This window comes from Primulina huaijiensis, chromosome 15 (assembly GCF_012295235.1).
Source record: "Primulina huaijiensis isolate GDHJ02 chromosome 15, ASM1229523v2, whole genome shotgun sequence".
NCBI classification, from domain to species: Eukaryota; Viridiplantae; Streptophyta; class Magnoliopsida; order Lamiales; family Gesneriaceae; genus Primulina; species Primulina huaijiensis.
Window position 1 is genome coordinate 21,440,588 of NC_133320.1, and position 16,106 is coordinate 21,456,693.

The window sequence follows — 16,106 nt, forward strand, 5'->3', positions numbered from 1 at the left end:
GATTAAAATAAATCGATTATTTTATTTTTTCATACAAAAGTTGTATCTATACACGTGCGCCTATAAAAGCAACCAACCGTCTTATATTAAAATTTGTAATAATCTGATACTTATGGAAAATTTAGGTTTCGATACTAGCAAGTATCACTAGTCTCGACGCAGGCTTCGAATTTGCTCTGAACTTGAAATCACGAAGAAGACCGTTAGAAGGGGGCCGGGAGGGTGTTCCGACATAGCCCCTCCGACGCTCAAGTCAGAGACTGAGGATATGAGGTAAGAGCAGCTAAGGATGCTGCTGAAAAATAATATAATGAATGAAATGAGTTAGACACCCGAACCTGGTATTTATAGGAGAATATATTGACATGTTATGAGCGCTCTACATGTGTTAAGGATGGGTCAGAAGTTTAGACATGATCTTGATGGTCCATTATTGGGTATCATACTCCTTCAAAAGAAAATTGTAATACTAAATATATATTTAATGAAGATAATAAACATACAAAATTCGAGGTAGGTGACAATATAAAAGGAAAATAAAATATTATTGATAATGCATATAAATTTTTGGCAGATGGATTTATTTTGCTGGTACAGGCATTACTCACATGTCTTCTCTTGAATATAAAATAAGAGGAAAAGTACATAGGTCCATTTTTCTCTTTTACTTTTGAAATAGAATTTTACAAACAAGTTTAAATTTAATTACTTTTCTCACTTGAGAACAAATGGCATTTTTATTTAAGGTTTTAATTTAATAAATAATTATTCTTTTATTCCATAACTTCATTAATGTTTGATAAATAAAATTAGAACACTCTAATCTTAATACAAGTCTGATTGAATTCAATCATCAAGCATAGTTTCAATGCGCCTAAATACATTAAAGCCACCAAAGTATATTTATTTCTAGTTTTGGTTAGGATTTTCCTATCTATTTTCCAACCAAGCCATAAATTATCCGATTTTTCCAAATAATTATTCATAAAACCCGATCCAAACTTGATCAAATCGAGACGAATCTCGAACCAGACAGTCTGACTATCAACTATAATCCTGAGTAATACCACCGATTCCGTAATCACCACCTTACATGTATTGCAACTACCAAACAAAGTAAACATTATTGTCAAACACACATGTTTTCTTCAAGGTTTTATCTTCATATAAGCTTAAGCACGGCACCTTTTATTAATATTAAATAAATAAATATATATTATCATCTGTTTAAACACGACACTCTTTCATCTTTATCATCTGCTAGTCAATGATGTGTTCGGATGAGAGTCGTGGAAATCTAACCGTCCGATTTGGGGAGATGGTCAATCACGAAGAAATATATATTGCGTGCCCCATGTGTTGGAAACTCTATTTAGCCACTTGGTGGAACATTCAGTCACCATTTTATTTTAATCACATATTATTCAAATCAATTATTAATTAATAAATCAATCAAATAGGTAATGAAAATTCATCAGGACCAAAGGCAAATAGCATTTTCTTGGTCTTAAAAATATGTGTAGAAATAAAACTATCAAAAACGGGTTATATTGGTTCTGCCATATAAAATAGATAGACTATCCGTTAAATAGCAGTATGCTCGCCCACTAGATCGTTACGATAATACAACGTAAAATCCTACGCGACTTGATTAAACGTGTCATGTTTTATAAAACACCTTAGATGATATTTCATGTGTAATTTGTTCTGGTTCGTGACCAATAACTTGTTAAAATGATAATTTTTCATAAACTCGAATTTAATTTCTTAATTATACCTTAATGAAAACATTTTTTCCATCTTAAATATTACATTAAAAGAAGATTTTGCTGAGATGATAAAATTTCAATCCAAATTTCTTTGTATAAGCAAACACACATATCTTAATATCCATAATTGAATAGGACATTCAATGTTTGTCATGTTGTGTGGTTGATATTTTTCGAGACTCCTGTCGGTTCGTGGTTAGAGCTGGTGCTGGTGCTGGTGCTGGTGCACTAATACCCATTGAACCAGCCGCAGGCCTGCCGTGTGTTGGGATCCAAGGACTAACAAGCGGCTCCAATCAGGCGGTGGGGCATACAACCCAGTGTTCCTACCTCGCACGAAACAGAAACAGCGAAGCAGGAGTAGGACGCCAGTGTTCTTTCTAAAAAAAATTATCAATCATTTCGAATCCCCAAGTGGTGCAATTAATCGGGGTGGGTATTAAGACGTAGACAGGGCGGCGTGGGGGAAACGTTTTCAGACCTGATGAGCTGGACTCACGTTTGCGTATCCACAGTGTGTAGGCGCCTTGCCTCCGGCTTTATTTCTCCACGCATCTTTACTAATTCGCAGCCATATTACCCCTCTCGTATATTGTGTAGACAGGTATTCGAGCTCTTTCGCACCCCACTTTCTAGTGAACTTTGTGGGTTTTTGAGTTTCACTTTCCAGCGAGCGTAAGGATACTTTTTTTTTCCTTGAGTTCTTATGGGGTTGGTTTATCGGAATTCGGATCAGTTCGCTTCTGGGTTTTTATGGTGGTTGTAGAAATTCTGGCTTTTGTGGGAAAATTTGGGGGACAAAGAATCTTACTTTTTCTGCAATTGTCCCTCGTCGAATCTGTTTCTTAGATTCTGATTTGGTTGTCAGTTCCTGTCGATCTTACTCTCAAATACTATGTTAGAAGAGATCTCATTTCCAAACCGCCATTATAGATCAACTTAATTGTTCTGAAATGTAAAATTTTTGACATTCGTGGAAATTGTGGCATAAAGACGTTGTTTTGATGGTTGCAGATGGGTTCCGATACAAAGGCGATTTCTGTTAAGCTGAATGGTTCAGGTCTCATCCGAAGTCATGGACTTATTGGTGGGAAATGGACTGAAGCATACGATGGGAAAACACTCGAGGTTTGGTTGTGTAGCAATTATTGACAGGAAAATACTTCTCAAATGTGTACAGCCAGCTGCTTTTGTTGTATGTGGAACAATAATACCTTTTTTGGCAGGTACTTAACCCTGCAACTGGTGAGGTCATAACAACTGTTCCATTCATGGCTGGACGGGAAACAAATGACGCCATTGCTTCAGCGCAGGAAGCATTTGCCTGTGAGTTTATCCGGGCTTAGTTGCCTAGTATCTGTTTCTTTTTTTTTTCATTGTGGTTTAAATTTTGTTTTTGTTTTGTTACTATTAAGTTTTTCATTTTAATAGAGTTAATAGAGTTTACAAGGAGACATACTTTGACCTGAAGAAACAATTTTTTTTTATCGATTATTAGTAACTAATCTTCTCCTTGTTCCATCCTCTAAATGTTGACGTTTTCAGTTTGCTGCAATATTCTGCGCTTGAAAAAGATAATGAATTCAAAATTCATGATGCTTGTCTGCATATCTGGACTTTTCTTGTTTTGCATTATAAGTTGTCAATTATGAAAGAAAATATCTAAATCCGGCATGTTCTCTCAACATTATCTAATGACTAGCCCAGTTTCTTGTCTGAGGTAAAATGCTCAATTATTGTCTGAGTCACACAGTGCACAGAGCCTGCTGTTGCACGATCTTGAGAGTTACCTGATTGTGTGATCCAAAGTACGAAATCTAGAGCCACGAGCTACCGTCTATATAATATTTTGTGGAGCGTATTGTAGTTGTAATTCAGACAGGCTGGTGTATTTAATACCTAAAAATATCAATAAGATTTCTGAATGCTGATCTTTGTGGCTTAATGACAGGTAGAATCGTTCCTGAACACTAATCTTGTGCACTTTAGTGACATTGTGTTATTATTATTGGAGACAGTGCCATTCTTTCTTTGTATAAAAAATACTCTTTATTCCATGAGATCTTGATAACTGTGATCTAGTGCATTGTGGTAACTCAAAATGATCGTGAGAATACAACCCTGTCATCCGGACTGTGTTAATTCTATTTAAATTGATGCAGCTTGGAGCAAGCTAACTGCTACAGAGAGGAGCAAACGTTTAAGGAAATGGTATGATTTACTAATATCTCACAAAGAAGAGCTTGGACAAATTGTGACTCTAGAGCAAGGGAAGCCGGTGAAAGAGGCCATTGGTGAGGTACCTGATTCTCTGTCTTTCTTCTAAAAATTAAACTTTATTTGTGTGCCTTTGAGTTGAGAAGCATATAAATTCTTGCTGCTCACAGGTTACCTATGCAGCAAATTTTATTGAGTTCTATGCCGAGGAGGCTAAACGTGTGTATGGAGACATAATCCCAACTACGTCAGTAGATCGTCGATTCTTCATTTTAAAGCAGGTGAATATTTTTCCCTGAAATTTTGAGTTCCTTAGCTCACTTTTTTGTTGTGGCTTTTGTGTATCTAACATTCTTTTAATTCGGGCACATACACATCAAAGGGTATCATCCTTGCAGTACTGAAAATATTCTAATAGCTTATCTCTAGGATACAAATATCAATAACATGGCCTGTATATTTGATCTATTTTTTTTATAAATAATATTATCATAGTTAGGATGTTGTAAATAATATAATCATACTTGGATGCACTGCTTTTATTGTCAGAGATATAACAATAAACCTTTCCACTAGTAGGCCTTTCTCCCCCTTTTGGAGTGAGATAAACAAGAGGAAATCCAAAATCATGACCTTAAGTGATAAGTCTATGAATCGTCTTTTTCATCTCATTGAGAAGACATACTAATGAGACGACATACTTTTTCTTGCAGCCAATAGGGGTGGTCGGGTTGATTACACCCTGGAATTTTCCCATCGCCATGATTACTCGGAAGGTGGATATCTGTTTCATTTGGGGTTCAACTTTTCCTGGCATTTTTGTCTGTCAAAATATAAGTATGGTAGCATCATGTCAAGAGTGGATATTTACTTTATTGTGTTGTTAGGTTGCCCCTGCCCTTGCTTGTGGATGTACCGTTGTCATAAAACCATCTGAACTGACACCACTGACTGCGTTAGCAGCAGCGGAACTATCTATTCAAGCTGGGATACCGCCGGTAATTCTGTTATTCAATGCCATTTAAACTGCACATCACACATTCAGTGCTGAGATTTTGAAATGAGCCACTTGGCCTTTCGCTTGACTTTTGAGCTAACTGCCTCTGTTTTTTCGTGATTTGAGATTAAGGTGTGGAGTGAGTAACAATTCGTGTCTTGTTGATACCCATAACCTTCATTAAAATGAGAAAATTCCATACATAATAATTTGACTTCGATGTTTTAACTGATGGAATCATTGGATAATATGTTTATTAGAGAGTGATTTTATGCTGGCTGGCACCCATCATTGCTCTTGGAGCACAGCTAGTGTCCTTTCATGGCTAAAATGCCAGTAATCTTGACTGGGTAGTCAAACCATCTATGAAGGGAAATAATTGCAAAGTTGCAACTGCATGCTTATTTTTGTTAAATGTATTTATCGAGTTTTTGTGGCACTTGAGATGCTGAGAAAAACATAAGGTACACGTGAGTTTAACAATTGGGAAGGAATAAGGATTACATTCATTTGATTTTCATGACCTGCTGGCGTGCTGTTTTTCTTATCACAAGTCAGAGCGCTCAGTTTTATCTGGATTCTGGAACTTTTAAAAGTGCATCTTTTATTGTTCGGCCTCTTGTCTTTATCTGGCAGTGTGTTCTATAATTGGTAAAAACTCTGATCATTGTGCACTATATTCTGCATCCCTATTCTTTCATTCTAATTGTGATTTTTGGAAGTTAGGGTGTTGTGAATGTTGTATTGGGAGATGCACCTGCTATCGGAGAAGCTTTACTTGCCAGTACCCAGGTTCTTCATATTTAATTTTTCTTAGGCTTATGATCATTTAAATGTTATGCATGAAAAAACAAGTTTGCTAATGTTTTTCCCAACATATTTAGGTTAAAACGATCTCTTTCACTGGTTCCACAGCTGTTGGAAAAAAACTGATGGCAGGAGCAGCTGCGACTGTAAAAAAGGTAGGAAATAAAATATGTGTATCCTAGATGTATATCTGCTCTTGCCTGCTTATTCCAAATTCTTATGTCTTAAGGTCTCTCTCGAACTTGGTGGCAATGCTCCTTGCATAGTTTTTGATGATGCAGATATTGAAGTTGCTGTAAAAGGAACTGTAAGTTGGAGCACCAGTATTTTCTTTTTCTCTTGATCTGAATGTTTGCTCTCAGTGTATTAAAGTGTTTGATGCATATTCTGGATCACTTCTCTTTGGTAACTGATGCGGATACAGATGAAATGGGTATCTTTCATTTGTTGCTAATTAGTCCTTTTCTGGAAATTCAGGCCTGTGGGGATTACAATGTATAGGCATCGTGATAACTTCTTTATGTTACCATCTTCTTACTGCATAATTCTATCTAGAACTTAATAAGAGAAATTTATAGAGCCTACAGATATTGAGAACAATAGATGTTCATCTTGCAGTGACATTTTGGTATATGGACAGCCTTTGGAATAAATCGAACTTCAAAGTGTTGAGCTCAATCTGTCCAAAGTCTGTAATGTTCCAAGGTCTCATGATTGATGGGGGTCACCTAATTAAACTGGGAGCTGTTTGTGGAAATTTACATGAGAAAGTATGGTACCAGTTAATGTTTCCACATTTTGAGTAGCTTGTCCTATAGGGATTTCAAAATTAGTGCAAGCTTATTGAAAAGAGTCCTTCCTTTTCCTTTAATGATGTTGTAGAAAAATAATATCTTAGACATCAACTGAAGGTTGAACCAAAAATGACATGGTTGTCACTTATCCAGCTTAGAACTTTTAGATTTTTAGCAACTTGAATCACCGACTGCCTTCTGTTCTCAGATGGTTGTTTTACTAGTCTGAAGGGAATTATCAGCTATAGTATTATCTCTATTCAAATGCCCCTATCATAATTATGCTTGTGCGATTGCAGCTGGCAGCAAAATTCCGTAACACTGGACAAACGTGTATTTGTGCAAATAGAGTTCTTGTACAAGAAGGTATTTGACTAAACCAGAAAACTAGACCACTATCTTCTAAATTTCATACTTGATATGTGTTACATGTGTCGTTAAAGGATGAGATTGTTGTCATGATATCCGTCTGATTTTCATTTTTGAGCATGAATGGTATACTTGAAATCAAGAAAGAAAGGATTTGAGGCAAAGAGGTAGGTTATCGGAGAATTAGAGTTGGCTTTCCTGTATACAAGAATCTTGTTCAAGAGCAATCACTCAAGTTGCATTTGGATGGATGGATTTGAAATCTATGAATTGCGATTATTGTTTTATTTTTAACAATAAAACAATAGATGAAATCCTAAATCCCTCAATTATTCACACAATTATTATACAAAATAAAATGAATTTCAAATGTATCTATTATTGTGTGAAATTAAAATCTATCATAAATAACATGGAAGATTTATAAAAATGAAATATGTGAATTTGAAGTCATGGTCTTTTTTCTTTAAACTACAAAAATACATTTGAATATTTGAAATCTATGGATTTGAAACCGATCAATCCGAACACAACCTCAGAAAATTGGAAACCATCCGTGTGCCCTCTTTGCTGTTTTGCTCATTATGTGTTCGAATATGGTCTTTTCGTTCTAACATTTTTCACTTTGTGGCGGTGATAAATATCTACACATAATGTAGGTTTTTGTATAGGTTATGATTCCCTTAGATACTTTGGTTAAAGAGGTGGATTTATCACACGTTCCAGTTGTGATGCTTATCACCCAAAAGCTTAGCACCAGGCCTGAGATTAGGAAGTGGGATGAAAAATGTTTAACCATCTATCATGGCCTAATCCTATCAAGTATCAGCCAAACACAACATTAGTTGTTATTCTGATTCTATACACTTAATTTTAAATTTAATGAAAATGATTGAAAACTAAATACTGAATGAGTGTTGGACGGTATATTGTCCATGGAAATATGTAAAAAATGTTCTCCCTCTCTGTTTTGTTTATTTAATATTTTCCTTCCTTGGGCTAGTATTTCGCTTTGATGTGGATGTAGTGCAAATGCCAAAAGATGTAGGCTATAAATTGCCTAAAGTGGGCAGTTTTATCTTTTAAAATTCATTAATTTTCAAGTATTACTTTGCTCAACAATGAATTATGAACATGTTTGATCTAATGATATTTTTTTCAGGGATTTATGACAAATTTGCAGATGCCTTTTCCAATGCGGTCAAGAGTTTGAAAGTGGGGAATGGATTTGAAGAAGGTGTTGTGCTGGTAATAACCTCAGTTGACAAATTAATTAAAATTTTACTACTCTGATAATTTTCTGGTTAAGTTATCTCTTCAAGAGGCATGACACTATATTATGCAACTTTCCTACCTTTTGGTCCTCATGGCTCGGCATCACTTTCATTTTCTGTATATTTGACATAATAGCACTCGTTTGTTCCTTTTGTGATGCTTGGAGGGCCTTGTTCCTAACATCTATGAATAACAAGAGCGAAATAATTAAATTGAGTTGCATAAAAGAGAAGATTTGTTTCACCAAAATATGTCATTACTTGAAGTAACAGAACTCCATTTTGTGAAATACCAAAAAGTGAAAACATTAATTCTTAGAAAATATTTTTAGTTTACAGTTAATAAATAACCATGCAAGTATATAAATAAATAGAAAAAAAACCAAGAAAATTGCTGATGCTAGTTGCATGCACTCTAAACAACATAACTGAGAAGACATAGTTCCTACTTGCTGTAATTCTCTCCATTACCAATGTTACCATAATTTACTACTTGTTCCCCAACTTCTAACACTCGAAAAAGGAGAGCTTAAGTTCCTGTGAACAAATAACCAAGTCCCAAGGCTTTGTGCATGTGCTAAAACCAGATAATTCGTGTCCTAGGAGGGTTAGGACAAGGTTTGGGATGATTTATTACTTTTCCCGATTTTTAAATTTTAAAAAGAAATATCTATGTGTGTTTGGCCTAGAGTGCATTGGCTTTCACTCGCGGACATGTGCTGCTAACATGATGTAGCCTCCTTACCCGAGCCACTAATAAACAGATTAATAAGTATGCAAAATTAAAACTTAATAACTACAGTTAAACAGCAGAAACTAAATAAATCAGAACAATAACAACAGTTTTAAATATTAATACAACCATATCGAAAATATAATTCTGAACGAGAATACGATAAAGCAATTAAAACCTCCACTGAATCGCCATCGAAAACCCAACTGCTCTAGCCACTGCCCTGGCCGTCCGAACCGTCCTACCTAAGACCTGTCCCGTGGAATGGGGTGCCCAAGATGAAAACAAGGACGTGGGCGACAATCGCCCAATACGATAATATACGAGTATACAGACTGATATGATGCATGTGAAATGTAAATATGTAATATGCTTGGATATCAAGGATCAAATCAAGAATCTGATGCTCAGTCTAAGTGTGTAGTCTCTGATCTGCCCTAAGCATGTTTTGGCTCCCACACTCCTCATCAAGACGTGAACCTACAATGTCCAGGTCATCAGTGCCCGCGGGTCCCGTCGGACACTGTAGCTCTCGATGCCCCATCGTCCACAATACAGAATAGGGTTGAGCGGCCCCAACAAACGAGGTATATCTCAAAAGATATCAGTCTCAACATGATATGTCATATATAATATGCCAAAGCAGTAAAACATGTATCATGTAACAGATAAAATATGCAGCATATAAGTGTGTATACTACGCTTGGATATCGCAGTCAGTACATCACGTCTCTCACTAAAATAATCTGACAGAAATCTTACTCGTCTGACATAATGAAATCACTAGCAAACCATATACTGAACTAAGAAACATACTATAAAGTTCTCCCTAATGATCCTTAAATCACTATTTAAGGCTTCAGGATTATACTTGCGGTCGTCGTCAGCCCGCTGATGATGTCTCGATCTCAGTTCACCTATGTAGCATGGATACCTTGAATTTTTTTTTTTGAAGTATCGGATACGGATACGACACACGGATACGCGTGTCGGATACGGCAAAATCCGTGTCGTTGACTTTTTTAGGGTTGACCAGCCGGATACGTTTTGGATACGGCGAGGACACGCCATAGATACGACGTGGATACGTTTTTCGGATACGTTTGGGCAAAATTGCAAATATTTAAAAGTTTTAGGGGTTAATTGAAAAAAATAAAATTTTTAAGGACCAAAAGGAAAATAATTTAAAATAAATTGGGCTAGGCTTTTAAATCTCTAAATACATTTGTACGTCTCTTTCATTCTATTTCTGCTCAAGCGGCTCTTTCATACATTTGCGTTTTATATTTTATACTTAAGATATTGAAATATTACATCTATATCTATACTTTTTTACATTTCAATGTTAAATTTATATAAATATAAATATATGTAATATTTATATATATTTTAATGATTGTCGTATCCTATCCGTATCGTGTCTTATATTTTCAAAATTTGACATGTCGTCGTATCCGTATCGTATGCGATACGATACCCGTACCCGTATCCATGCAACATAGCAGTTCACCGATCCCTCCACGAGTCGACACTCGCTCCGAAACTTGCCGACACCAAAGTGCCCTAGAAACAGGCTAGAAAACTTAAGGTATATGGCTAGAACTTGAGAGAGAGTAGCTGAAGGAAGCGGTGTAGGGAACAAAAGAAATCAGCTTCCATTTATAGACTGCATCCGCACTAGTTCAGAACATCTGAATCAATCTTATCTGCCACGTGTCAGAATCTCATTTGTCTAGTTGGATTTCTCAGGATAATGTAATCTGAACTAAATTTGGTTGTTTGTTTTAAATTATGTGGATCCCAACAGGTTGATCCCGAATCATCAATTCCTTAATAATGCTTAATTAGCAACCCTTTAATCATCTCTTAATTAATACTTCATTCAAATAAGGATTAAGGTCATTACAAATGAAATGTTTGTTTTTTTATTCTAGCTCAATTTCTACTTTCTATATCTATTACAAAAATACCCTTTCACATTTGGTGTTTACTACATCACATAAAATTAACCATCTAGGTTTCTGGGTTGTATTAACTAATCTAACTTGAAAAGTTTGCTGTTGACGCTTATTGCAGGGCCCTCTGATAAATGATGCTGCAGTACAAAAGGTCAAGTTTATTTTGCAGTTTACAATTTCAATTGTGCAAATATGATACTTGTAGTTGTGTCTAGCCCGTTTGACCTCTCTCAGGATTGCCTTACAGGTTGAAACACTGGTGCAAGATGCTGTCTCAAAGGTTTGTTTGATACCTAATTTACAGCACAGTGACTAGAACCAGTGTTCATATGGGAATTTATTTTTACTTTTCCTCTCTAGTAATTTATAGAAACTAATGATGTTCATGATATTAAATAAATTGTTCTGTCAGAATCAGGAAATAGAGCCAGGTATTGTTTTGTTTTGGTGTCATTACTTGTATCATTATTCATCTTTTGGGGACATGTGGTGCCTCAGTTGTCCCCTAAAGTACAATCTGTGGACTGTTGAAGTAGAATGTTTCTTGTTTGCTCCATATCTCGTGCATGGCCCTTTTCATTCCATTCATTGCTTGGGTATATATTTTGTGGCATTTTTTGTAGTTTATATCATGAAAATTTTGATTATGCGTCCATGCTATAAAAACTTGAGGTTTCTAGGCACAAAATGCAAGAGGACTTATTTACCATTACTCTTGCCCTAATGTATTCACCTTTTATTTAAGGGAGCCAAAATCCTCGCTGGTGGCAACAGACACAGCCTTGGAATGACCTTTTATGAGCCTACTGTTATAGCCGATGTCAAATGTGAGATGCGTATATCCAGGTGACTCCGAAAAACCCTAATTTGAACTTTGTCTAATGTACAGTTGAGGCATATTTGCTAGTCTTCTCCTGTATGACTGTATTAATGTCTGGGTAAACTTAAAAAATTGTCACTTCTTTTATTGTGGATTGGCTAGCACATACACTGATGGAGACTAAAGAACAACGGAGTCTACCTCAGAATATATAACCCATGTCTTCTGTGGTTAATATTCTGGGGTTTTCAGAATTATGCTTTCTGACCAATACTATTCTACTGTGGGCCTCAGTTGCCTAGATTGCAGTTAAGTTTGTTGATGTTTGGAAAGGTCTGGTCCTATGAGCTCATATTTATTGTATATGTTATATTACTTGAAAGTTGTGATTAGTCTGTCTCTTGGATCTTTGGAAGTGGAGTCTTTGTTTGCTTTCTTGGGGGAGTTGATTTAATTAGGAACAAGAACACTATCAAGGGGATGAGGAAACATCAGCTCTCTTGTATTTCCTCATCACCATAACATAATTGATATTGGGTCCATATAGAGATATTATTGGATGTTGCGTTAGTTTATTCGGTATAATTCATAGGCATATTACGTCAGTTAAAGCATTTTATTTCCTTGGCTTGCCAATGGCTGTGGAATTGGTCTATATTGGTTTGGTGTTGAATCGGTTGGCATTTACACCTTAGCTGAATAGAATCATAACTGCTCGCTCAGTTTTGATTTGTTTTTTACTGCTTTACTTCAATGTAGACTTGCAAGTTATGGTTGTAGATATATCAGGATTGTCTTTCTTTCTTTGACATGAGTTCTGAACTTAAGATCGTCATGAAGAAATGCTTGAATAGAGCTTTTTACATTCTTGATGCAGCTTTTTTTCCAGTCGTTTATGGTAAACTTTTTGTGGCTGATTTTATTTTGTGGATAATCTAGCGAGGAAGTATTTGGACCTGTTGCACCTCTTCTCAAGTTTAAGACCGAAGAGGAAGCCATCCATATTGCCAATGACACCACTGCTGGTATGAATCATGGATGACTTTTCTTATTGAGACAGAAGAAGAAGCCATCCACATCTTAAGAATTGAAGTTATTAATTCTCAAATATTCTGATTGCTGAGTTCAACTAAAGAAGACATCATATCTTTTGTGACTATGTTACATTAACAATTTGTTTGTAGGTTTGGCTTCTTATATCTTTACGAGAAGTGTTCAACGTTCTTGGCGTGTTGCTGAAGCTCTTGAATATGGAATTGTTGGAGTTAATGAAGGACTGGTCTCAACTGAGGTGAACCTTTTCTGCATCTCGATGAGATAGCGATGAGAAATTGAATTTCATGCTTGTTCAATATCTTCCATTCATATAGGTGACTCCACATGGAGGCATGAAACAATCAGGTCTTGGCCGTGAAGGATCAAAATACGGGATGGAGGAATATCTTGAGGTATTTATATTCAGGATGTCTATCTTTATATACCAGAAAGAATGGATGCGATATTCTATGGTCTGAATTTCTCGATGTGATTTTCTTTTTCAATTTTTCTCTTTTCATGTTTACAACGTTTTTTGTTTTTATTGACATCAAATTCTTTTCCAAGTTGGTCATAAATGCTGATCTTCAAATTTATCATAAGCAAAGGCCCAAATCCAACAAGATATTTGGATCTGGGATGTAAGTGAATGCTTGAGAACCATTGTAGCAGATTCTTTGAGTACCCACAGTCCCACATCGGTTTGTGAGCAGTGTTTGGATTGGTTGAGGAAAAGTTACAATAGATTCCAGTAACAGTTTGAGATAAAAAAATTTCATAAAGCGAGAGGGTAAAGAGTAATTGCTAGATCTCATTGTAAAGTCTTACTCGGACTGGTCTGGTGCTTGAGACGTGTAGAGTGTTAACTCCATTAAAAAAATATCCTACATAGAATAGTGGATTTGTTTATTCGACAGAAGTTGTTTTGCCTGTATGATCCATTGGAGGAGCGTTGAATGTGGTACTTCTCATGTTGAATCTTTCATTTTAGTGTTTGTGGTTGTCTTGACTTAATTTTGTTTGTTAATTTCCCTCATTCCAAAAGCTTGAACTGTCAAAGAAACGAATTTTCAATTATTTAGCTCGAGTACGAGAAACTGATTCAGGCACATATCTTCTGGTGCAGATAAAGTATGTATGCTTGGGCAACTTGATTTGAGCTGAATATGAAGGTGTACAGCATCACCCAGATTCTTGGAAAATGGGATGATGCCCTTCGTATAGTGGTCTACAACCTTGGATTTTGTGGCAATGTTGTGAGTCTTTGGAAAATTAGTATCTAAATAAGTGAGCATCTCTGAATGCCTGAGTTGTAATTCCTTGTTCTAGTTTATCTTGTATAATACTTGATGATGGGGAGGGTATAAACATATTTGCTGGTGGATTTCACTTAAATTTGAGGTCTTTTTCTTTGGTGTAAACATTGATGGTTCTAAAACTACATCTTTCTTGGCAAGTGGCAGCTTCACTTTTAAATTGGTAAGCAAAGTTTAAACCTTTTTCGAGAAATTACCACTTTTTTGGCTTAAGAAGACATCGTTCTATTTGTTTTTGTTGGGTTGCATTACGGTGTGAGATTGACATACAACTAGTTATATTTTTGGTAGAACGATAAGCGTTCGGTTTTACAATTGATATTAGAGCTAATATAATAAGTTCGATTTTTATTGATTGCAAGAAGTACAATCTTGAGTTATACAAATTTTGGTAAAACGGTAAATAAGATATATACCTACCAGAGACTCGTGTTCTAAAAAGCAAAGTCTAAGCGCAATTAAAAAAATCGGTCTCTTAGACAGCCGTCAAATTTGATATATATAATTTTATTATTGTTTTTTAAAAAAAATATTGTTCGGAATATTTTTAAATTGATTTATATCGGATAAATATGATAAATATATCATTGATTTTAATTTTGAATCGGATATAGATAAATTATTAGAAAAATACGAAGATAAAAAAAAATTATATATGTAGCAGCTCTTTTGATCGTCTAAACAACCCTTCTCATATTACATTATGTTTCTCCTATCCTTAAATAACCTTTCAAAGACAATATGGTATACTCTCTGTATCCCATTGGCACAATGAATCAGGCTATTATTTGATTTTTGCTATATATAATAAAAAATAGTACAAATATAAAAAAAATGAAACTGAAAATAATCAAAATTACAAAAATGTATTAGGTTTTTATATATGCAATATTTCAATATATAAAATTGTAATCGTTTTTTTATTATTTTAATTTTATTTTATATAATTTAATAGACATTATTATCACACAAATAAAATTAATTAAAATGCATTCATATTTGATAATAATTTGAATTCAAAGTTGTCATCTATTTAATATAAATTATTAATAAAACTTCTAAAAAAATCATTATGAAAACATTAAAAACTACAATCAAATATGTTTTGGTCAAGTTGTAATAATTTATTTTAATAAAATGTAAATTTGGAATGTTATAGAAATCTTTGATTAATAAAATATTTTGTTAAATCTTATTTAATACAATTTGTAAAATAAGTAAATATGCCACGAAAGTGGTTGTTATTTCCAAATTCATTTGGATTTTCTTGTAATAGTCATAAACTACAAGGGTGATCTTTCGCTATTTAATAATATACAATATTTTTCTTGGAGAAATTGGTTAAATAACCTCGGTCAACTTTTTTAAAAAAAAATAACCTCCTCAAGTATAAAATACGTTTAAAAAAAATACCCCTATTTTTCTTGTAATTGAATCACAGTGCATGTAGTCATGTCTATACAAATTCCAAAATTATGCAAATTGTTTAAAGTTATGATATAAATTTATTCAAGCACGTAAAACACGAGATTAGATACCATTTATAAATAAGAATGAAACATGATACTTTTACAACAATCCTTTAAAATAAATCTAACATAAATATCGGCACAACTTGACTTTTTCGACTTTAGTTTAATGGTGATAACATGAGAATTAGAGTTGTTAACAAACCAAGTCACTCGTGAGTTACTCGGAGTCCGACTCGGTAAAAATCTCGTTCGAGATCATTCGTTAAGCTTATCGAGTCAAGCTCGAACTTCAGGATGTTCGGTTCGTAAGCTTGCGAGTCTGTTCGTGAGCTCGAGCTCAGCTAATCTTTTGGACTAGCTTGTTGGACCATGAGTTTTTGTCTAACATTACTATTTTAGTAAAATGTAATAGATTGAATGTTATAAATGAGACCCTTAATTCATCACATCTTACTTGATCTTTTGGTGAAAATGCTCGACGAGCTCTAAAACGAACTTGTTTAATGAGCTAAAAAATGAGTTTGTTTAATGAACTTAAAAAGAGT

General features: G+C 34.8%; 1 protein-coding gene across 3 annotated transcripts; it reads left to right on the forward strand.

The window, feature by feature from the left end:
* The first annotated feature begins 1,988 nt into the window (after nucleotides 1–1,988).
* On the forward strand, nucleotides 1,989–14,168 carry LOC140960022 (succinate-semialdehyde dehydrogenase, mitochondrial-like). Of its 3 annotated transcripts, none has more exons than XM_073418121.1 (19): nucleotides 1,993–2,373; nucleotides 2,784–2,897; nucleotides 2,996–3,095; nucleotides 3,932–4,068; nucleotides 4,157–4,267; nucleotides 4,700–4,762; nucleotides 4,874–4,984; nucleotides 5,710–5,775; nucleotides 5,868–5,945; nucleotides 6,020–6,097; nucleotides 6,884–6,950; nucleotides 8,116–8,201; nucleotides 11,037–11,069; nucleotides 11,166–11,198; nucleotides 11,664–11,764; nucleotides 12,678–12,763; nucleotides 12,923–13,029; nucleotides 13,109–13,186; nucleotides 13,900–14,168. In XM_073418121.1, the coding sequence occupies exons 1-19, from the start codon at nucleotides 2,254–2,256 to the stop codon at nucleotides 13,930–13,932; spliced, it is 1,602 nt and encodes a 533-aa protein (XP_073274222.1). In that variant the 5' UTR covers nucleotides 1,993–2,253; the 3' UTR covers nucleotides 13,933–14,168. The 3 variants fall into 3 exon arrangements, with proteins under 3 accessions (XP_073274223.1, XP_073274222.1, XP_073274225.1); XM_073418124.1 differs by having other exon boundaries at nucleotides 2,304–2,444; XM_073418122.1 differs by lacking the exon at nucleotides 11,166–11,198 and having other exon boundaries at nucleotides 1,989–2,373; nucleotides 11,037–11,102.
* Nucleotides 14,169–16,106: the final 1,938 nt, after the last annotated feature.